Source organism: Myripristis murdjan, chromosome 12 (genome assembly GCF_902150065.1).
Source record: "Myripristis murdjan chromosome 12, fMyrMur1.1, whole genome shotgun sequence".
Taxonomy (NCBI): Eukaryota; Metazoa; Chordata; class Actinopteri; order Holocentriformes; family Holocentridae; genus Myripristis; species Myripristis murdjan.
In genome coordinates this window covers 25,007,885-25,030,647 of record NC_043991.1, presented here as the reverse complement: position 1 = coordinate 25,030,647, position 22,763 = coordinate 25,007,885, and the positions used below count along the sequence as shown (strand labels likewise).

Here is a 22,763-nt window from a genome sequence, read left to right as displayed (position 1 = left end):
GAGACCCAAATCCTCCTGGCTAGGCCAACGTTATCTATATGAAAGGCACCCATTCTGTTTAATGTATCTCCATACTTTTATGTATCCGTGAGGACATTTTTTCTTTTACCACCGTATCATTCTTTCTGTTTATTACTTGCCCACCTCCCTATTTTATTTTCACAGTGCTTACTCTCTCTCCTCCTCACCAACACCTCCCTTTTTTTTAACTTTACTTTCCAGCTTTACTTGTCTCCATTACTCTTCCTCATTTCCGTCCTCCTCTCCAACTCATTTCTCCCTACTCTTACTGTACGTTCACGTCCTCTTTCTTGTTCTCATCCATTTGCATCTTTTGCACCCATTTCTCTGCCTCCCCTCCCTTCTTTCCTCCCTCTTCCAATCTCCCTTTCCATTTTCTCAATCCATCCTCTCCTGATGTAACTGTCTCTCTTTCCACTCTTTCCCCCTGCTCTCCCTCTTTCTATCCTCATTTCTCAGCAGAATGCCCAAAAGTCAGCATGTGTGCCTGTGGGTAGGTGGATTTATATGTTTAGGTGTGTATGCATGTGCGTGTGAGTGTGTGTGTGTGTGTGTGTGTACTGCTATCCTGTTGTCCTAGTCAGTGGGGTTTGGTGTGATGTTGCAGCCGCTGCTAGTGTTTGTTTGTTTGTTTACCTCCCACAGCCACTTGGAGTCCATTAGTGATGGCTTTGCCTCAGGAAGCACACACACACACACACACACACACACACACACACAAACATACTTAAATGCGTTCTCGCTTCCCCTTCCTCTCTCTCCCTCTCTCTCTCTCTCTCTCTCTCTCTCTCACACACACACACACACACACACACACACACACACACACACGCATCAGCATGACTAGAAATACCGACAGGTAGCCCACCACTATAGGAGTTGGCTGTCACAACTTGGTATTTGTTTCCAACTAATGTGAAATGTTGGAGTTTTAGCTGCAGTGTGAGGTGGCTGTGGTTACACTCCTTTAATGTTGTGTTTCTCCGCAGAGCCGCTGCACATTCACCTCTGCTACATTATGTATTATGGCTTCTATGCACTTTAAATACGACGTGTGTTTGTGCATGTGTGTGTGTGTGTGTGTGTGTGCATTACCGTTTGTGTGTGTATGTTTATATGCGTATGTGCAGCCTCGCTAGTGACAATAGAGCCTTCGGGTGTTTGAATTCAGGAGAACAAGGAGGCGGCCGCTAATTACAGTAACTGCGGACAATACAGTATGTGAGTCATTGTGCAGCCTGCCAACTGAAGCACTATATGGCACATGGCAATTTGTGTATATCAATGTATTGTGCATTCAAATTGTCTTTTTTTTTTTGCTCGGCCACAGACAGTGTTGGGCCATCAGCAGCGACTAGAGCTTAGCCTCTTTGTCCTTTAATGGCCGGTCCAGGAGTTACATTATTGGCGCATATTAAGCGAATACAAGTGGAAAGCTACCAGACAATATTCATCCCACAACAAATCATTTCGTAGTTGTCTGCTTGTTACATAACTGTGTGAATCATAGGGAGCAATTTAAAAAAAAAAAAAAAAAAAAATGAAAAAAAGAAAGAAAGAAAGAAAAAAAAAAGATGATTTTGATCCTGACTATGTGCAGACAACTTCACCCGGCGGGGTCTATACACCGAGAATGATGTTGCATTATAAGCAGTGATAAGCAGTCTCTCTCTCTCTTTCTCTTTCTCTCTCTCTCTCTCCCTCTCTCTCAACATCCCATAATGATACTCAGACAGAGTCAGGCAGACACCCGCTCGGTCCCGATTGGTAGAACTGTTGCCAGGGAGCGTTGCCGTCTCAACGTGGATAGAATCTGTTGTCTGGTACACTTTAGACATGAGAACAACTGCAGGATCTGAATATTTATAAAGAGAGGATTGTTCATATTGAGGTTGTATAGAGGCAACATGAGCAACTAAAGAGGAGGATCCGTGCAGATTCAGCTCACTTCGAAACTTCCCCTTCAATTTTGTGCATCGCCGTGGACTGCCGCAATGTAGCTGCGATATCAATTAACTTTATTACTTTAAGTGCAGCGGTTGTTTCATTAATATGTCTTCAGCTCAGTCGCAGCGTTTTGCCACATGCATTTTAAATGTTCACCCGACACCAACTGGAGTTCAAGATTGAATTTTTACGTACTCCACAAAGTGCTGCACGAAAAGTCTGACGTCAGCATAATTCATGCATGGCGTTTATGGTTTTCTGTTGCCTCTATTGTCACTTGCTGTCTAACTACAGTATAACTAATTGTTAAAGTGTGTGTGTGTGTGTGTGTGTGTCTCATATTGCCACATTATTCAAATGTGCCTGAACCTGCTGCTACACTTAATCAGACTCTAGGTATTAATACTTGATTGAAATGGATGTAACTCATTCCAGCAAAGCAGACAGGAGCAATCAGAACAACAGTCACATCTCCTATCATGCCTCACAAACCGCACACACACACACACACACACACACACAAACACATACTTGACATACAGGATCACAAGTCACAGCCAGATATAAAGCCGTGATTATAAAAACACACCTTGTTATGCCGGAAACTTTGAGATGGAAATGCAAACACACACAGATGGAGACAAGGACACATGCTGGCGATAGGCGCACATGCACACACACACACACACACACACGCACAGACACAGACAGGCATGCACACATACACAATCATTGGGCAAACAAGTTGATGGAGTTCATGCTTTATATTTTTTATCAGAGATGTGCAAAGTCTATTTTTAGTGTCGGGAGGAGGAGGATATAAGAGTTTGTGCGCTCATGTGTGTTTGTGAATTTTGGGCTTTTGCGTGTGTGTGTGTGTGTGTGTGTGTGTGTGTGTGTGGGCATGTATATCTGTATAATGTTCATGCATATTTGTTCATTTGTGCATACATTTACATGAGTATGTGACTGTTTGCACATGTGCAGTGTGGCATACCACTGTCCTGTCTGCCTGACTCAACATATTCTCAGTTCACTCTCCTTTGCTCTTTCTCTCCACCCTCCCTTTCCCTCTCCACTCCTCCCACCCCCTTCCCTCCCTCTCCCTCTCTCTCTCTCTCTCTGCCCGGCTGGCACGTACATGCATGTCTGTAGACTCTGTACTGTGCCTGCTGCCGTGGCACGCGCCAGCCTCACTGCAATGCAGCCCTGTGTGCATTAATTGGCAGAGAGACAGTGGGTTGGTGGTATGCTGGGAGGGAAGGGTAAAGAACGGGAGAGATGAAGGGAGCGGGGAGAGAAGCAAGAGGTGGCCTGAGGATACACTGACGGACCGACTGACGGACCGACTGTCTGGCAGACTCGCAGACAGACAAACAGGACATGTGTCGCTGAGAGTATGCAGGGAGATAACCTGCCTGTGTGTGTTTGCGTGCGCATGAAAGAACAGGGGGAGTGTATGCGTCTCTGTTTGCATTAGTGCGTTTGCGTATTTGTGCCTGCATTTGTTTGAGCTTTTGTTTATGTGCTCGCTCGCGTGTGTGTGTGTGTGTGTGTGTGTGTGTGTGCCTTGCAGATATACTGCTGTGGTTGAGCTCTGTAAAACCAAAGTCTGACTGTATTCTAGGCTTTGTGATGTCTTCCCTTTCATATTTCCGCTGTGACTGAAGAGCGAGTTCGCTCAGTAAAGCACAACTTTCTCCACTTTCTGCTTGAGGTTTCGTTGGTATCCTGATGCTGATTGGGGAGAAACAGAACTCGGTGTGTTCGGCAATCGCAATAAAATGACCTCAGCGTTTTTTAATTTTCTTTAGTGACTGTGAGTCCGTGAGGTGAGAGTTGAAAAGTGTCATCTCAAATTATTTTTTTTCTACCAAGTTTTAACGTCAAATCTCTTCATGCTCTGTGTGTGGATTTTCAGGTTTTACTCACACATGCAACTCATACATGTACTGGTATATGTATTGTTTATGTACACACACACACGTCACCTACACCCACACACAACACATTTACTCATCTGTCTGTCACGGCGATTTGAGTTAACAGCCTCCCTCTCGCTTCTAAAGCTCCCCTCTCTGTTCGCCGTTGTCTGTTGTGTTTCCCAGGGCCTTCCTGTCACAGCGAGTGACATCTGGCTCCCTTCTTCCCCCGTACCCACGTCGAGATTTAGGGAAGCCTTCTTCGTGCCCGTCAAAAGTGACAACAGAAACGATAGAGACGTCACCTGAATGAGCTCAAACGCCTCGCCGGAGGAATACGTTTAATTAAAGTGCCGATTCACGTAGGAATTCAAAATAGTCCTGCGTGAAGACAGTACTTCTCCCCACTTGTGTGTAGGTGTTGGCAGAGAGGTTCTTGCATGATTCAGAGAAAACACACAACACTTGCTCTAAATCTAAAACCGCTTTTTTCGACTTTTTTTTTTTTTTTTTCTGCAGCCAAAGCCTGATATGAAAACGGGAAATACCTCGAACTGACAGGCCGAGCTTTGATGAACCATATAATGCCGCAATTGTCAGGATTATAGGATTATTGCTCCCAGTGTCTAATGCGTGCATTTTAGCAATGGTTTGCTTCACCAATACATGACTCATTCTCCAGTGTCTTGCATCAAGCAGGGATTTCTGAAGTTTCAACATCTGACGTAGAATTGATTAACTATAGCCAATCATTTGGACGTGATGGCCTGCCTTTGCTTTTCTCATTTCTCCTTTCTCTTCATTCAGCCCTGCCTTTCCTTTAGACCGTATATGCTTCTATGTCCAGGGGCAAGTGGCAGAAGTTGCTTCAACCTAATTGTCTTTCTCTACTCGTACTGTCCTCAAATGACTTTCTCTCTGTCTCAACTCTCCTCTCCCTCCCTCCTTTCTTTCTCTCTCGCTCTGCCCAGACTCTGTCTCTGTCTGTAACTGTAGCCTGTGTTTTTCTCTCCCTCCCTCTCCCTGCGACGTATAGATACTGCATTGATCAGCGCACACATACACAGGCACAGACACATGCACATACACACACACACACACACACACACACACACACTGAGCCTCCCACTCCTTTCATCATTGATTCGCTCTGCTCTCTCTCTCTCTCTCTCTCTCTCTCTCTCTATCTCTCTCTCTCTCTCTGCAGCGGCACTTGTTGAATACAACCCTTGGAGAATAGAGAGAGGGTAGAGAAATAGAGGGAGAGAAACAGAGAGATAATGACAGGGAGGCAGAGTGAGGCTCTGAGACAGTGCGAGATAGAACAGACAGTGAGTAGGGAGAATGGGGCTTTGGGGGATAGAGATAGGAGATAAGCCAGGAAAGACAGAGAAAGAGAGAGAGACAGAAAGGAAGACTTAGAGAGAGAGACAGAGAGAGAGAGAGAAGCAGTAGGGAGAATCCTTTTTGAGATAGAGAGCAACAGAGAAGAGAAGTGGAGGCTTTGAGACGGAGGGAGTGACACGTTAAGCGAAAGAGAGAAGCGACCAGACGGAGTGCATCAGAGCGCTCTCTCCTTCCACCTACTACTACTCTTCTTCTGTCCTGCTCCCGACTGCTGTGTGTCCTGAGCGTGTGTGTGTGAGGCTCCACGGTGTCACCTGACCAGGAGATTGGCTTGCACAGGTCAGAACTGTCCGGGGCTCATTTCTGTGCACGTGCACTCATGAGCGAACGAAAGACGTGCGCCGGTTTCTCCGGTTGGCAACTTTTGCACCCGGAATCCATGTGCATCTCCCCTTTTGTTGGTTTTAAACTCTGCTGAGTGTGTGTGTGTGTGTGCTAATGCAAATGTGTGCACACACATCTTTACTTATGCATGACTGTGTGCATGCCCTGCCTGTATGGAGTGTGTGAAGTGGGAGAGAGTGAGAGAGAGGCAGTGACGTTTTTTTTTTTTTTTTTTTTTTTTTTTTTTTTTTCAGTTTGTATTCCTGGAAACTGTTCTGCAGCATTGCTCAATAAGGAAACTAGCAAGTGCGTGTATGTATGTGTGTGGGGGTTGCTGGGTTGTTGGGAGGGGGGTACAATGAACAACAAGGTTCGGTGGAGGAGACAAGGTATGCAAAACCGCCTGGAGTGTTATTGACAAGGTGGCATTGTAAAGGGAACCGTCAAAGTTAGTGTTTAGTTGTGTGAGAGGAGGAATTGGCTGCCGCGTGTGTGTTTTGCTTTCTAGAAAGAGAGCAAATGCTAATGAAGATATATCTTCAGTACAATCAAGGGGTGTCTCTAAGATGGGACTGAAAAAGTAATTGTGAAAGATCACTTTCAGTCCCCTGTGTCATTAAAGTTGATGTTTTTTTCCTGTAATGATGCTGATGTTGATGTGTTAATTGCTGTATGACTCAAAAGATGCAATAGGCCCCGTGTTATTGGAAGTGAAGTCATGTTTAAACAACATAAGTTATTTCACAATGCTCTCATTTACAGTGGGCAGCAAGCACAGCAATTGTTTGTGTGTGTGTGATTGTGTGTGTGTGTGTGTGTGTGGACTGACTTGACTCCTCCTTTCTCTCTCCTGCCTCTACTCTCTCTCACCCACCATCTCTGTATATCCATCTCTTTTTCACACACCTCTCACTTCTCTCTCTCTCGACTGTGTTCATTCTCTCAACTCATCTCAACTCTGTTTCCATTGTTGGGCTCTGCTTACTTTGGGATTGTCGCAGTCTTCCTTCCTCACCTCTGCACTTCCCCCTGGCATGTCTTTTCATCTTCCGCGCATTCTCCATTCTCTCCCTCTCTATCACTTTATCTCACCCCTGTCTTCTCCCGGCCCTCTCTTCGCAGATGTCTTTCTCGCTGGCAGTGTCTGCAGTAAACATCTGAAGCCCATCTTCCTCCTCCTCTACATCCAACATGTCCCAGCTGCTCCATGTGGAGATCCCCAATTTTGGAGCCACGGTGCTGGGTTCCCTTAATGAGCAGCGCCTGCTGGGACACTACTGTGATGTATCCATCCTGGTCAAAGGTTGGTTGACAAGATGTCTGTCGGGGTCAGAGGATTGTTTCATTCCAGATGAGCATGTGATTAAAACAAAAATTTATTTCATTTTTTAGTAAAAGAGGTTCCTCTCAACTCAAATAAAAAATTAAGAATAGATTCTGTCATCTTTCAAGTCAGGTTGAGAAGCATTGTGCATTTATGTGGGAGACATCTCCTGAATTGCATGTATAGTGGACTCTTTGAAGTACAGATAGCATCACTGACATTGTCTGTTCCCTCTTATCTCCGTTGTCCAGGCCAGGCCTTCAAAGCCCACCGAGCAGTCTTGGCTGCCAGCAGCCTCTACTTCCGTGACCTCTTCAGCAGTTCCACCAAGACCCAATTTGAGCTGCCCTCCTCAGTCACACCTGCCTGCTTTGAGCAGATCCTCACCTTCTGCTATACAGGGAAGCTAACAATGGCAGCTAGCGAACAGCTGGTGGTCATGTACACAGCTGGCTACCTCCAAATTCAACATATAGTTGAGCGAGGCATGGACCTGATGTTTAAGGCGAATTCACCTCACTGTGACTCGCAAACAGCAGGGTCCTTAGAGGAGACGGGATCTGAGCCACAGAGCCCGAGTAATAATGGAAACGGTCTTGCAGCAGCTGCCCTTTTGGGTACCCCGGGCTGGTCCCCATCATTAGTCATGCCACAACGTAAGATCAAACTAGAGGGGTCTGACCCAGCACCCCTGGCAGTACCCATGGGGACACAAAACAAGAGCTCTTCTGCAGATTTAGGGAGTCGGCTGGCAAGAGCCAGTTCACTGTTCTACACGACGGCCGGAGGGACCACCATCTTCCCCGGGATGCCCCCTTACCACCTTCCGGGGGCGGGCGGAGCAGGAGCAGGTGCAGCAGCCGAGAGGTCCAGTCCTGGAGCATCAAGTTTGCCCACCACTGACAGTCCTACATCGTACCAGAATGAGGATGAGGAGTTTGACGAAGAGCCCTATGATGGGATCGCAGAGGACGCCTACAGTCAGCTCTATGGACGTTCAGCTAACCCCTATGGGAGTGAGTATTGCATTGTTATATTGTTTCAGCTGCTATGTATTTGTAAAATTTTGCATTACTTATGTGAACAATTTGAAGCACCAGTGGCTGGCCGCATTAAGGATTACGCTTTCCTCTGTCATCCACATTAATTCATTAAACAATACAAAATAAGTTAATATAATTTTATATTTTTATGAAGAAAAATATCAGCGATATTAGATTCGTATCTAATGAGAAACTCTGGGGCATTTTATTGCATGGTCCATCACGCAAACTACTCTAACATTTACACAGAGTCACAAAATTTATAAATGAAAAAAATGGCAAAAAAAAATCTGACAAATTTCTGCCATAAAGTCCTACAGGCAATCCTGCATTCATTCCACCTTGCTACTAGTGTAATATCTCAGTGGTGAGTGCAATATTCCATCTCTTGCCCTTGGCTCAGATGGAAGAATTTCATTTGATATCAGACCATAGAATGATTTGCCTGGCTTGCAGAAATACACTAGCCTAAATTTAGGGATTTGCAACATAGTTTCATCTTGTTCAGACTTGTTATGTATTGTGCATGAAACTGACTCAGATCGATTGCATTCCAGTTACATTATTAAATCTGTCATGAATCATGAATCCTGCACATTTGAAGAAGCAGGTGTTGTGCCCCTAGTGTGTGGGCTCTGTGAGCATAAAGATAGTTTTATGGAGTTATGATTGGAGTGCATCGTGACCAACAACAGACTACCTTATCACAGCTACAACAGCTGGTCTGTACTGCGTTTTATCATGGCTCTCTGAAACACTCTCTCACTTGTGCACACGCCGTTACATACACACATACACACACACACACACATATATGCACACATAGATCCTGTATACACATGCAGACACAAACACATACAGTCTCACCACCTACACTCGCAAACACAAACTCACACACATATACACACACACACTCGCACACACACCCACACACACACACACACACACACTCACACACACATACACTTCACATCCTGCAAGAATTTAAGATCCTGCAGCTCAAAGGCATCAGAGAGGTTTGTCAAATACTAGAGTTTCAGATATTTATGAAATCCATTCTATCTGCAATCAGTCAGAACACCCCAGGGTGACATTGTGGGATATTTGAGAACTGTGCACGTCTTCCTCTCTCAGTGCTCGCCAGTGTGTGTATGTGTGTGTGCGTGTGTGCGTATGTGCATGCGTATGTGTGTGCATGAGCGCACACTTTTCGGTATGTTTTCCGTGCGTGGCAATAAAAGGTTTCATTTTTCTTTTATGTCTTTGTATGTGTTTGTGTGTTTGTATGTATGTATGTGTGTATCTGTGTGTATATGTGTGTGTGCGTGTGTGTATGCGTGCGCGCGCGTGTGCACATGCGCATATGTGTACGTGGGTGCGTGCACATGCATACACTCACAAGTCATCTTAGAGGTCAGGGGAATCATTTTAGTGAGTAAGAACCTAACACCCAGCTTGAGACCTGTCCCACTCCAAACCTCAAGTTGCTGATGCAGCACTATGACTTATCTGGGATACATCTGCAGAGCTCTGCCGGGGGTGTAGGGATATATATGTTGATATGTAGATTTGTTAGTAAGTATTTATTAGTGTGTGTGTGTTTGTGTGTGTGTTTTTCTATGTCTGTCTTTCATTCTATAGATAGATATTTCTTAACCCTTTCTGCACTCGCTTGCTTTCATCAGTCCAGGACAAACCAGAGATGGCAGCAGTGCCCTTGGCCTTGGAGAACCGCAACTGTGTTCTGATCCGCCGGGACCTGGTGGCGCTGCCTGCCAGCCTCATCAGCCAGATCGGCTACCGCTGCCACCCTAAGCTCTACACCGAGGGAGACCCTGGGGAGAAGCTGGAACTGGTGGCTGGTATGCATGACCCTAGACACACATAAACACACGGACATGCACACGTTCATACTCACATTAGCAGTCATGCATAAATATAGACACACGCAGTTGCACATGCAAACACACTGTGGTCAGTCGCCAAATCAAAAAACATATCTGTTACATGAGTGCTAAAGGTTGTGAGGGGTCAAATTCACTCAGACTGAGTGTAACCCAATAAGCCTGCAAAACAGATATTTTGATAAATTCGAGATAAAAAAGACATTTGCCTGCTTAGAATATTGAATGAATGTGATGGTGTTGGAAAAGAAAGCAAATGCCAGTAATTCAATAACTTGCTCTATTTTAACAGCCTTTGCCTTACATTCCTCTCCCGATTCCTAATTCCACTTTGTTTATTTGAAGCTTTGTTTAAACTCCAGCACGTCCTTGAACATTACATTTCCAGATTATTTGCAAAATAGGAAATGAAATGGTAATTTGGGAAAATGATACTGGTAGAGCAAGAAACAGTTAGAGTCAATGATGTGACATGTTATAGAGATGACAAATTTTCTGAGAACGTGTTCTTTTTGTTACAACTCATCAGGTACACAGGTGTTCATGACTCGAGGCCAGCTGATGAACTGTCATCTGTGTGCCGGCATCAAACACAAAGTTTTGCTCCGTCGTCTACTAGCCACATTCTTTGACAGGTGAGAATAGAGAGATATCTAAAAATGAAGCATGGGAACAAGTAAAAAAAAAAAAAAATCCAAACTATTTGTTATGACACTTCATGAGAGTATTATAATTCCAAAACGTCCCACAGTAAAGCTTGAGTTGTGTTTGTGACTCTGACACTATCACTGTTTCAAACTAACTTTCACACCCCATCTGTGGCCATGTTGTGCAATGCGGTTATTATGTGTGTTACCATGTTTATCTATGTGTCTGTTGTCAACTCTGCCCCCTGGTGTTGACACCACATCCCTACAGAAACACCTTAGCCAATAGCTGTGGGACAGGAATCCGTTCTTCTACTAGTGACCCCAGTAGGAAACCCCTGGACAGCAGGGTCCTCAACGCTGTCAAACGTAAGTTCATTGTCCAAGCTATCTTATATTTGTGATATGATTTGCAATTAAGAGTACAGTTTGTGTAAATGAAGGGCATTTCTTCTCCTTCTCGTTGCAGTCTACTGTCAGAATTTCAACCCTAACTTCAAGGAGAGTGAAATGAATGTCATTGCTGCAGACATGTGCACAAATGCGAGACGTGTTCGCAAGCGGTGGTTGCCCAAGATCAAGTCCATGCTGCCTGATGGCATGGAGGTGTACCGTGCAGGAATGGGCATGGGAGCTGCTGTGGGCCTGGGCCTGGCCTTGGGGGCCCCCCAGCAAGGAGTACCACTCCCCTTTGAGCCTGACTTCAAGACCTTAGAGCAAAGGTTGTATCCAGATCGCAAGGACCCACTCAGGACTCACCCACTACTACCTGAAGGCAGCCCAGGGTCCGGAGCGGCGGGAGCAGAGGCTGCTGAAGGTGAAGGTGTAGTCCAGGAGGAGCAGGAGGAAGATGAGGATGAAGCAGGGTTAGAAGGTGTGGATGGATCACTTGGGGCGCCAACTTTGATCCCAGGAGCCGAGGCAGGTGGGCGTGGCGACACGCCGCCTGAACAGGAGGGGGAAAGTTTTGGAGAAGCCCTTCGGGTGAATGGACAATGAACGTCCTTTTGGGCTGCCTCTCACATTGTGAAATCTGTTTAACACCACACGTTCTTTTGCTTGCTCTCTTACTTTGTCTCTCCTCCTCCACTCTTTCACCTTCTCTGTGCTTCCTCAACGGGAACTGTTGAGCACAAAAAGCTACGCTTGCAGAACATGTAATGCAGTACTTTGTTAGACATGCATGCGCACACATGCGTGCTTGTGCACACACATACTCACACAACACTGATTGTTTTTCAATAGAAACCGAGTAGACACAGGCATGGTGCTAATACGTTCAGAAAATAAATCCTTCCTGCTCCACCCTTTTCATAACATAGTCAGTATTTACTCGACCACAGCAATATTACAGTGAGCTTATAGCAGAACAAATTCTGCAATGATCTATGTTTCAGTGCAACACAAAACAACAGTTGCTTTGCAGATACTCTTTAGAGTCTTGTTTAGATAAAATTTTCTAAAATGAAATACCATTTTCTTGAAAAGCGGCTTTGTAAAATAACATTTGGATAAACAGATCATTCTGTTGCAGACTGAACTGAGGCCACTAATAAGCACATTTGGCAGTGTTTGACCGCTTTAGGTCAAGCTATTGTTTAAGTTAATTATTTTGTGTACTTAAATATATGTTCAACTACATTTCAGTCTTTCACAAACTCCAGGTTTCCACCCTGTGGATTTGTGAAAGGCTGAAATGTAGTTGAAAATTAATGATAACAAAATATTTTGGTATAGCAATGGGTGAAGCATAAGTCCTCCACCCAGCTCATTGAGGACTTAAGTATCTAGGTCTCTAGGTTTGCAATCGACTCTTAGGTTAGTGCTGCAAATTGTGTGGCAAGTAACAATTCAAAGACGACCCACAATGCTCTTTAGGCAGGTCTAAGCAATCTCTCTCTCAAAAAAAAAAAAAAAAAAAAAAATTCTGGGTGGTACCAGTCAAATTTCAATTTCACAGAAAGGTATAGTACAATTAGAACAAACCTATGCTTAATTAATGGAACATTTTTCTATTCTTTTAAATGAAGCATGTGATTTTAATGACAGAGATGATGAACTCAACTTGTTGCATATGGTTACGGGTTTTCTACGCAATCCAACCAAGGATCTAGAAGACATGAAGGAGCTGTTTGTCTGTGGATATTTACCCATGACATTCTAGATTAGATTGCCAATGTGATGCCTGTGTCTGCTCAGATATAGACGCGCACACACACACACCCTCACACACACACACACACACACACACACACACACACACACACACACACATGCACACACACACAGGTCACACACAGACACGTGCACATTTTCCACCTTGTGATCTTCGCCTTTAATATCTGTACCAATGTATTCAGAAACTCTGTACAAGCAGAATAACAAGGCTTTTTTAACTCTTCAGCATCTTACTACAGTAGAACCTTCACTCTTGGAGAGATAAAGATGCCAGAGATGTGAACAAAAAACATGCACTAATACAGAGCTTGCATGCATGAATACAGAGAATGGATACAGATAATTATAGACAAACAGCAGAGCCACAAAAACCTGCATCCAGATAAGAAAACAGCTACCGTTGCCTCAAGATATGCCATTAATGCGCAAAAGGAATGAGGGACTTTTTTTTCCACTTCTCATTGGGATCCGACCTCAGTCTGAATGCAGGTTAACTCCAGACTGACTTCGCTCTGACCTAGGTTTGACCCAGGAATGACTGTGTCTGACACATTAATGATCAGGTTCTTAGGCTGGAGTGCGCTGTCGCCTCGGGCGCAGGAGACTCAAGATACAGAATGGTGAGAGGAAGCGCACTACATAGTATGGTAGAAGAATAGTGCACTACTGTACAAAGTGTGACGCCAGAGAGAAGCACTGTTTCACCTTGATGCAGTGGAGTGATTGGCACTAAGACTACATAGTACTGCTTCCATCCTCTGACCTGTTTTTTTTTTTTGTTTGTTTTTTTTTTAGGGTTTTTTTTTTTGTAAATTATTAAATGAAACTAATAAGAGCAATTTCTGCTGGCTTATTGCATTTGCACTTGAAAAATATTATGGGGTGGGAAACTAAGAAGTTTGGCAAGATGTGACTGTACTTAAGATTGACTGAAATCCCCTCTCCCCCGTATACATCTCCCTGATGAATTCTGTGATTAGAGGATTGTGCCGTTGGACAAAGTGACAAAACGGTCTTTATGACGATGACTGTTCCTATATTTTCGGGCGGAGTGACGAAATGTTGCACAGGGACTTAAATGTGTTTTTGTTGTACTCTTTTTTTTTTTTCTTTTTTTTTTTTAAATATCTGTTTTCATGCTTTCTGCCACGCTTTGGGATGTAGTCCAGACAGCTTTCGTTTTGTTTTACACATTGATTTCAAAAGATACAGATACACTGTCGTAAGTCCAAGTTTGTCCACGTTCTCCTGATCAGTAGTCAAAGCTTCACATGTAATCGCAAGATCAGCCCATCAATTTAAGTGTCCACAAGAGATGAATGATCCACCCCCCGGTTAATTTCAAGACACCGTCAGTTTGCAAAGCTTAGCTATTTATGATATGGTTGAAAGATGGAAATATATTATGTTTATGTTTGCTCTGGAAAAAAAACAACACAAAAGCAACAAAAAAAAAAAAAAAAAAACACCTGTGACATATGGTATAACAGGTTTTGCTGTTGAAAAAACATTGTAGCATAAACTAACAGCAAAGCAGAAATATATATATATATGTATATATATATATATATATGTATATATATATATATATATATATATATATGCGCGCCCCATGTCAAATTAGAGCACTTTGTTTATGCTTTAATGCTGTGCCATTTGAAAGGTCGGGCCAGTTGTGTCTGTATTCTACTCATCTTGTTTGTGGTTCTTTGGGGGAAGCTTTAAAATGGCCCTGCACAAAGAGCACAGGGCTATAATTGCACTAGGTAACGATTAAAAAGAAAAGTTTACAGTATTCTTTCTTTTTTTTTTTTTTTTTTTTTAAGAAATGTGATCTGCCATAGAAAACAGGGCTATGGGAGAATGAGATAATAGATGAATGTAAACTGTAGCACTGCTTTGGCTAGGGGGTCCAAGCCTTGATTGAAGATGATAAAATACTGAATCTCCTTTTTTTATATGACACACATTTTCTTTCCACAGTTGTACAGTATCTTCACATCCAAACGGCCCATTAAATAACACTTATGTGATGGTGAGGCTGGGTGATGCTTTAACCTGGAGCTGTAGTGATGTAGTGATTTTCAAAATGTTGATGTTAATCGGTCTTCCAGTTTGACAGAACACGAGGGGAGGAGTGATTCCCTAATAAATATAAAAAACTGAACTAGGTTCATGTGCAGGCCTTTATGATCTTCCTGATCATATTCTGTCTATATTCCAACAAGCACTTATTTTTTTTTTATTTTTATTTTTTTTTAACTATCCTGACAATTTTCTATCCTCTGCTTAACATTGCATTAACATGTAATTGTTGTGTGTGTTGGGAAACATACTTAGGAGAGAGATACTGTATACTTTATGATTTAGTAAATTATTATTTACTCACGGTTAAACTTCATTTCACAAAGTGGCTTCTGAGCCACGATTGTAATTCCCTTCTTATAAATTTTGACATCGGAGAGGATGCAATCGACCATACTCTTGAAAAAATTGTGCAATCATCATCAGGTAACAATCTTTTTCCCAAAATGTATTACAGCATTTTGGATCAAAACATTTCAGTTGCACATTTTCCCTCTTAATTTAGTTAACAAATAAAATGTTTTACATTGCATTTGGCTGAAATGCAATCTGAAAATTCAATTTCAGTTTACAACTCTGCTAGACTGTACAGTTTTCTCTCTTCTTATTCTCACTTTAAAAAAATATACCCCAGCATTTTTACTCAACTCTGTTTTATGACATGATGAATTTACGTGGCCACTAGTTGATCAGACAGGAATCTGAAATAAACTCCCAGTTAAAATTGAATAATATATGGTGGGAAGCATTGGTATGTACCATAATAGGGAGAAATGTGGTGTGGATCAGTGCCTTAGACTATGTGGGTGTGGATGTTGTAATATAACGTCATCGGTTCATGTTCAGACATTAACAAGGCAAATGACCTATAGCTGTAGAAGTCAGACAATGATCGAAGTGTTTCCTCTATTATGCTAAAAATGTGGCCGCATGGCTGGCATTTATGTCATATTATATTCACTTATTTTCTTAAAAAGGTTTATTGACTTTTTGTTTGTCATCATTTCATTTCTGTAAACCACGAGAGGAGAAACTTTAACATATCCTGGATTGAAGTAATTGAAAGTTAAAAGTACTCATGATACATTTGTGGCTTGTCAACAAGAATAAATTGGATCCTCTGGATTGACATGTTTTGATGGGCCAGAAATTTGACAGACCAGCTCACAAAGTTGTTTAAACAAAACCAAAAGTGGTTTATGAATCAAGTTTTACTAGTTGAATGATGTAGGTTTCTTTAACAGTGATCATCCAGTAGCTGAGAAGCCGATATTGTACCTTCTTGGATGTGTTCATTACCTTTATCAGTATCATTAGGATGAGGCCTTCAGGAGGCTTCTGTTGTGAAATAATCTCTTACACATAAAACCCTTTTTTTAAATACATATTCCTGGTTGCATTGATCTTTTTAACTCATTTAAACCAGCTTGTTACTATTTGTCTGCCTTACTGCATAGTCTGCCTGAGTCTGTCCCAGCCAAATAATGCCAACCTTCTTATCAAAAAAAAAAAAAAAAAAAAAAAAAAATGTTTTCTTGCTTCTCTCCTGCTTGTGGTTTATTTTCTTACACAGAGTAAATTTGAAATAATGAATGATGTTGCACTAAAAACTGAGTAATCCTCAGAGAATGTCATGGCGAACCCTAAAGACAATGAGCTCTATTTGCTGAACGAAAATGTCCTGTAATATGCGTTTAACGTTGTGTACTAATTTACGATGTTTATTTGATTTAAACTGAGGTCTCCTCTACAGCAAAAAGCAGAAAACTGTCGACTGTAGTAATAATCACAAATCAACTGAGCGCCTAATGAGATGGAGGAACGATGAGATTTGTTGGGATTGTGTGATATTTTGTTGGTTTAACAGATCCTATTTTCACAACTGTTTTTTTTACCCTGTTTCTAACCCCTGACACATTGCTCTGGTCAACCCCAACTGCTGCACATGTAATTGTTTTCAGGCCTGCAAGAGGAATTTAAAATGTCGGCCCTCAGATGTGGGTTTATAATACGGTCCAGTGTTCTATAAAATTGCAGATCTTATGATCCTTTAAAGGGTTGGTCCTAGAAACTGTTAACTTGTGCTCAAAGAGACACCTGTATCATAAGTTGCATGCCATTCAGACACTCATCATTCTAACCCAGTGTACCCTACAGTATGATCTTTGCACACCATGTATTTTTGCAGAATAACATCGTAGTACAGAGTCCTGCAATGGCTAGGTTTGCATTTTTTTTTTTTTTTTTATCACACACTTGGGCCCTTTATTGAATGTTTGCATCAACTTATTGTATTAACAACAGCGAAGTCGTGACTAAGAGAGGAGCACATAAGACCACCTATTCAGCTGAGTGTGCGTTCGAACTTTTAAGCAGACTCAGAAAAAAAAAATGCACTAAAAGTTTGTTTGTGTATGTGTCTTTGAACATAATGCCAGCACTTTAAATTACTTTGAAAAATGAAATGTCAAGAGTGACTGAAGGTTAGGCATAAATGGGGGGGTGGGGGTGGGGGGGCAACCTTCAAAAGCCATGTGCTCAGAGCGCTGACAATCAGAATAGGGATGAGACCCAAAGTGCACTATGGGAGATCTGTCATGAATTGCTGTGCTCCTGCTAACTGCCTTGTCATCCTTCAGCTTGCTATTGGTCTTTGCTCGCTTTCTATTCCAGAATTGGAGGTACATGGTGGTGTGAAGTCACACCGCCTTGGTTATAAGTGTATGTCTCTGCAACGAGGACTGACTGATATCTGACTGATACCTTGGTGCTTCATGAACAGATGTGTCCCATGTTGACATGGGCTATATCTGTAATGCTCTGGTTAGCATGGACCCAACCTGGTCCTGAGTCTGGGGTTAATGGTGATGTCTCTGTGGACTTGAGTCCTTACTAAAAAAAAAAAAAAAAAAAAAAAAAAAGAGGATCTTAACCATTCAACCTTCTATTTTGATCATAATACTGATATTATTAACGATAAACAGGGCTTGGACCAGGCAAACTGGAATGGAATGATTTCAATGTTGCGACTGCTTTCTGTTTTTGGAAGAAAGATGTTAAAATGTTTATGCGCCTTCTGACTTAAGCATCGATAATATATACAAGAGAAATGCAAGTTGACACTTTTGATGTTGCATAACGATCTTAAAAGTAACCTTCATTCCCATCATGGTATTTCCCATCACATTTTCAATTGTTCAAGAGTAACCAATTTCTTTAAAGATGCAATACAGAAAAGTCTGCTTTCTAATAAAAGTCCTTATTTCACCATACGCTGTCCTCCTCTTGTCTTTTGTGGTCATGTATGTGCTGTTTTTGTAGCAGTAGACCAGCTGACCCAAGGTGATCAGAAAAGGAAATGCCATAAGAGAATACACACACACACACACACACACACACACACACACACACACACACAGCCTATGTTCCTGTAAGAATGTTACTGGCTTTTTTGTGATATCCAGAAGTAAGAAAGATTTTTTTTTTTTTTTTTTTTTTTAATTTATTTATTTTTATTTTATTTTTTTTTTTTTTTAATTTGGGCCAGGTAACCATACTATTCAATCAGTATGTCTTCTTTTAACCCTCCTGTTATTTTGGGGGTCAGTTGGGGTCAATGTTTGACATCCCTAAACACATAATTAATTTTTTCTTTTTCTTTTTCTTTTTTTTTTTTTTTGCTCCATACTTAATGACTCCTAATTTAGTGGGCACAAGTGGGTAAACAAAATTAACATGATATATTTTCAATGTCCTGTACACATTTGTACACATCAGTGTTTCATTGGGGTCAGTTTGACCCCAGTTTTTAACTAAACATAACTTTGATGCATAAGAGGGGCTGGGTGTGGGGGTGATGTCTTATTCAAAGGGCTATTTAGGTAGTCAACAACAAACATAAAGTACATGACATCAACTTGGGTAACAGATTTTATTATAATGATTTCCTGGAGGTTTAAATTATTGGGGTCAAATTTATCTCAGCTGATTAAAAGTGTTGGTAAATGTGAAGGTAACTGGAGGTTAAACAGTGCACACCCTGAGAAGATGACATGCTGGTGCTCGTGCTGCTGTGTGTATCCGTTGCTCTGGCGTCCATTTATCATCCTGCGCGTTACGTTTCTACTGCGCAAACCCGCGCGGCTCGGCATGTTTCTGTTTCGTCTCCCAGATCAGAACAGAGCAGAATTTAGACACAAACCAGAATCTCACCCATTTACCGGGAGAAAACAACAGTAAACGAGGTCGGAGAAACAGCCTCTGGGGTTCAGGATGAGTGACGACGCCGACTCCCCTCCCGAGAGGGAGATGAAGGCAAGTTGTTGTCCTCTGCTGTCAAGTTAGCATGTCGAAGCTACGGCTATCTGCTACTACTTTGCTGTTGTTGCTAATTAGCGAACTGGCTAACCAGCTAACTTAGTTGGCTGTTTGTAAAGGTTGCGCTGTGTTTCTGATGAAATGCCTTAAAAGTCGTCACAGAGCAGGATAAATAAGGCTTAGCGGGTTGGCTCATACTCTAACAACGTTTTAACAAACTAGCCGCTAGCTAGCTAGTTAGTTAGTTTTAGCGCAGACACGTTACCCTGTCATTAGGCTAACTAGCTGTTGATATTAGCATTGTGAGTTACCGCGAAGCTTTCAAGTTTCACGCCTTTTAGTTCCGTAATGTTACCGGTTTAAATGGGCTGGAATCTCACATTCTTGTAATTGTGTTAATTAGGCGATCGTACAATTATTGCTTACAGGCAATCTAGCTAAGTAACATTAGCCTCAGTCAAATGGCTTTAACTAGCAGTAATTGAAGCACATAATTTAGTGTAAGCCACGCGGCAGTCTCTCTTTATTTTTATTCTCGATTGTTGACAGTCAATTTAGTAAGAGGCAAAAGCTTACTGTAACCGAATACATGTTGCAATATCATGTAATTGACAAATGAGTGTGCTTGTTGGCTTTAACAAGTCAGTTTTGGATTTTCAGATGAGTTGGATATCATCCATCCATTATATATATATATATATATATGTGTGTGTGTGTGTGTGTGTGTGTGTGTGTGTGTGTATATGTATGTATGTGTATATACACACACACACACACACACACAGTAGTCTTCTTGAAGGCAGACTGTGCAGTTTCAGATGGGGGGGCACTACACCTTGTTGTGAGGTGGTAAAGGATGATAATGGCCCTCAATTTTCAAAATAGAAATATAACTAAGAAATGCCACAGGAGCTCAAGACAACTCCTTTACCCCATCATAACCCAAAATATATGAGCATTTGGCTCTATAGCTTCTGTTTTTGTGGACATTTGACATTAAACCATTAGGTTTAATGAAAGTATTTAAAAGTGTTTACAAGAATGCTGTTGGTTGTTAGTCTTGGCATGAATGTTAGGGGCTTTCTCGTTTCTCAGCCTCAACCTGAACATTAACTCTTAAACCAAATGATGTGCCCTCCAGTTTCAAACTGCTTAGTCTGCCTTAAACAGACCCGATATTGCACCATCGGGGTTAGGAAGGTGAATGGATTAAACATGTTAAACAAACATAAACAACAGTTTGGATTCACCAAGAGTGTTAGAGCTCCACAGTACTGTCTATAAAGTGCACTCACTGTGCAGCATGGAGTAAAGCCTCCTACCATTGGTAACATTGACAAATCTGCCATGTTTTTCTTCAGTGCCTTGTAACACATATTATACCTGTAATATTAAACAAAAGGGACACTGAAATAACAATAATATTAAAATTTAAACCGGAAACATACGGCCAGCAATAACAGTAACATTGTTAAAAAAAGATGTAAATACCTTTTAGGATAACAGTAGTTCTCCACTAGTGTGACTGACCTGCTACAAGTGACATGTTGGGTTTAAGCCCACATATAAGAAGCACTTTTCCTCTAGGAAATGTAGCTTTCTAGTTAACACAATGTTAGTGGTAACACTGAGGTTTGTTGCTTTTCTTTTTAAGGACTTCCAGTTTCGTCAGATGAAGAAAACTAGAGTTTTCAAGTCCCCTGAAGGTTTGCCAAAAGAAAGATCCAATCTGCTTGCCCTTTCAAACAAATTTGGGCTAATATTTGTTGGGCTGGAGAGAACACTGAAAGTGTTCCTAACACAGGACATCCTTACTTTTAATAAAGTGGAAGGAAACGTCAACGAAATAGGTATGATCTCTCCCTCTTAAGTCTATTGTGTTTTTTTCTTTTTCAGTTATTCAGTTAAACAATTTACCAATTACTGGCAAGATTCACGTCAGCCCCTCTCATTAAATTTCTTCTTCTCACTAACCTGCCTTTCTTCTTTCCTCCCAACCCTCCTCTCTCCAGATGAGGGGAAAGCACCGCTGGCGGAGGTGTCTGTAGATCTACATCTGCACCATTTGGCCCTGAGCTGCGATGAACTTACTCTGTCAGTGTGTGGCATGTCTGAGGAGGCTGGGCTGTCCATGACATTCTATGATGTCCGTACCCTCATGAACAAGGTAACTACTTACGCCAGTCTCCTTAGTCTCTGTGTTGAAGACTGCGCAGTGAACATGATGAAACTGGAATGCAGTTTGTATTCAATATCAGGGTTTACTTGGACATACATTTTTAGATTTAGTCTAGTCTCAGTCCTTTGTCATGGTGTCACTAAAGGTTCACGTCACATTTTAGTCATTTCATTTTGGGAAAGACAAGTAAATGAAGAAAATTTACTTGTTTATTACAACAGATAAGTGATGATAAAGTCTGACTAGAAAATCAAGTTCAGACAGAGAAGCGCCGCGCATCTCCCAAAAATTGTACCTATGCATTGGAACTACGCAGACCACAAGAGCTATGATTGGTCCCCGGAACTACATCATTTCCGGCATTTTGCTCCTCCGGCTTCACTTCCTGCAGCACCATTTTTAAAAGATGGTCATAGGTCTATTTAAAAAAAAACAAAAAAAAAAAAAACACCATGCCTCCTACTGTTTTAGCGGGGAATTGCATAGTGTATTAGACCGACAGGACCCAGAAGCATGATAGGCACACACCATCTGCATAGCAAATGCGTGCACGTTACGTCTAGTGTCCCCAGAACCATAATTCAACCTTAATGATGTGACTAATCTGATGGGTCTGCTAGGTCAAGGTGGTGTTTGGGTGGTGGCAGGACGCGCGGATGTCTGTTTTACAGCACTAAAGGCGGTGTGAAAAAACATTTAAAAAGGCCACAGCAAAATGGAGATATGTCTCCATACCATTGGATAGACACAACCAGGTGATGTGAACAGCTGATAGAGCCCCACACAATGACAGCAAGGGAAAGTTATGAATGAGCATGCGTGAGAGAAGAGAATGGCATGATTATAAAGTGAGAGATATAACTATAGGCCTATGCGTGAGTATTAGATAATCTTTGTGACTGAACTTTTGCTAAAGCTTCATTAGACTACTCAGTGGCGGTTTAATTTAGTTGTAATTCAGTCATTTGATTTGTAGCCCTAACACTTTATTGCCTGCTTGTATTACACATACTACTCTCTGAACTCTACCCTTTATCAGTAATAAAGTTGCTAAAAAGGCAAGCCTATATTTTACATTTTGATTTGAGGAAATATTATTCCATTGTAGCATGCAAAAGACGCTCACCGGGAAAGCAAATTTGGCCAATGATAGGGTCACAGTTTATGCTATGTAAGTCTTTATTTGTTGTGCATGAATACCAGAACTGTCTGTCTGTCTGTATTTTCCTTACATAAACAAAATGGACAACCACAAACCTAAACATAATCTGTGATGTGCACTTTATAGAAAGGTTTGGTTCATACCGGAAAACACAAGTGGCTCAGGCAGAATTATGTCATGAGGACTTTTTCTTCCATAGGGTTTGGTGTAAGAGCTAGGACCTTAGGCAGTACTCTTAAGCAGCGGTTTCTTTGGCAGTGTGCCTATTATGTTACATAGATACCAGCTAGAGTCTGTTTTCTG

General features: G+C 41.9%; 2 protein-coding genes across 4 annotated transcripts in view; both read left to right on the top strand.

The window, feature by feature from the left end:
• Positions 1 to 18,073, top strand: part of nacc2 (NACC family member 2) — a 34,218-nt gene extending 16,145 nt beyond the window's left edge. The window contains exons 2-7 of the mRNA XM_030065372.1: positions 6,744 to 6,924; positions 7,197 to 7,961; positions 9,674 to 9,850; positions 10,422 to 10,527; positions 10,811 to 10,908; positions 11,009 to 18,073. Of these exons, the coding sequence (XP_029921232.1) occupies positions 6,813 to 6,924; positions 7,197 to 7,961; positions 9,674 to 9,850; positions 10,422 to 10,527; positions 10,811 to 10,908; positions 11,009 to 11,538 (1,788 nt within the window). The 5' untranslated portion in view covers positions 6,744 to 6,812 and the 3' untranslated portion in view covers positions 11,539 to 18,073. The remainder of the gene's footprint in view (positions 1 to 6,743; positions 6,925 to 7,196; positions 7,962 to 9,673; positions 9,851 to 10,421; positions 10,528 to 10,810; positions 10,909 to 11,008) is intronic.
• Positions 18,074 to 18,941: 868 nt separating this feature from the next.
• The window catches only part of nup214 (nucleoporin 214), a 48,849-nt gene continuing 45,027 nt past the window's right edge, over positions 18,942 to 22,763 (top strand). For all 3 annotated transcript variants that reach the window (XR_003929078.1, XM_030065097.1, XM_030065096.1), the window contains exons 1-3: positions 18,942 to 19,116; positions 20,774 to 20,969; positions 21,132 to 21,286. Coding sequence is in view for 2 of the 3 variants with exons in the window: in XM_030065097.1 (XP_029920957.1) it covers positions 19,075 to 19,116; positions 20,774 to 20,969; positions 21,132 to 21,286 (393 nt within the window). In the remaining variant the exon portion in view is untranslated. The remainder of the gene's footprint in view (positions 19,117 to 20,773; positions 20,970 to 21,131; positions 21,287 to 22,763) is intronic.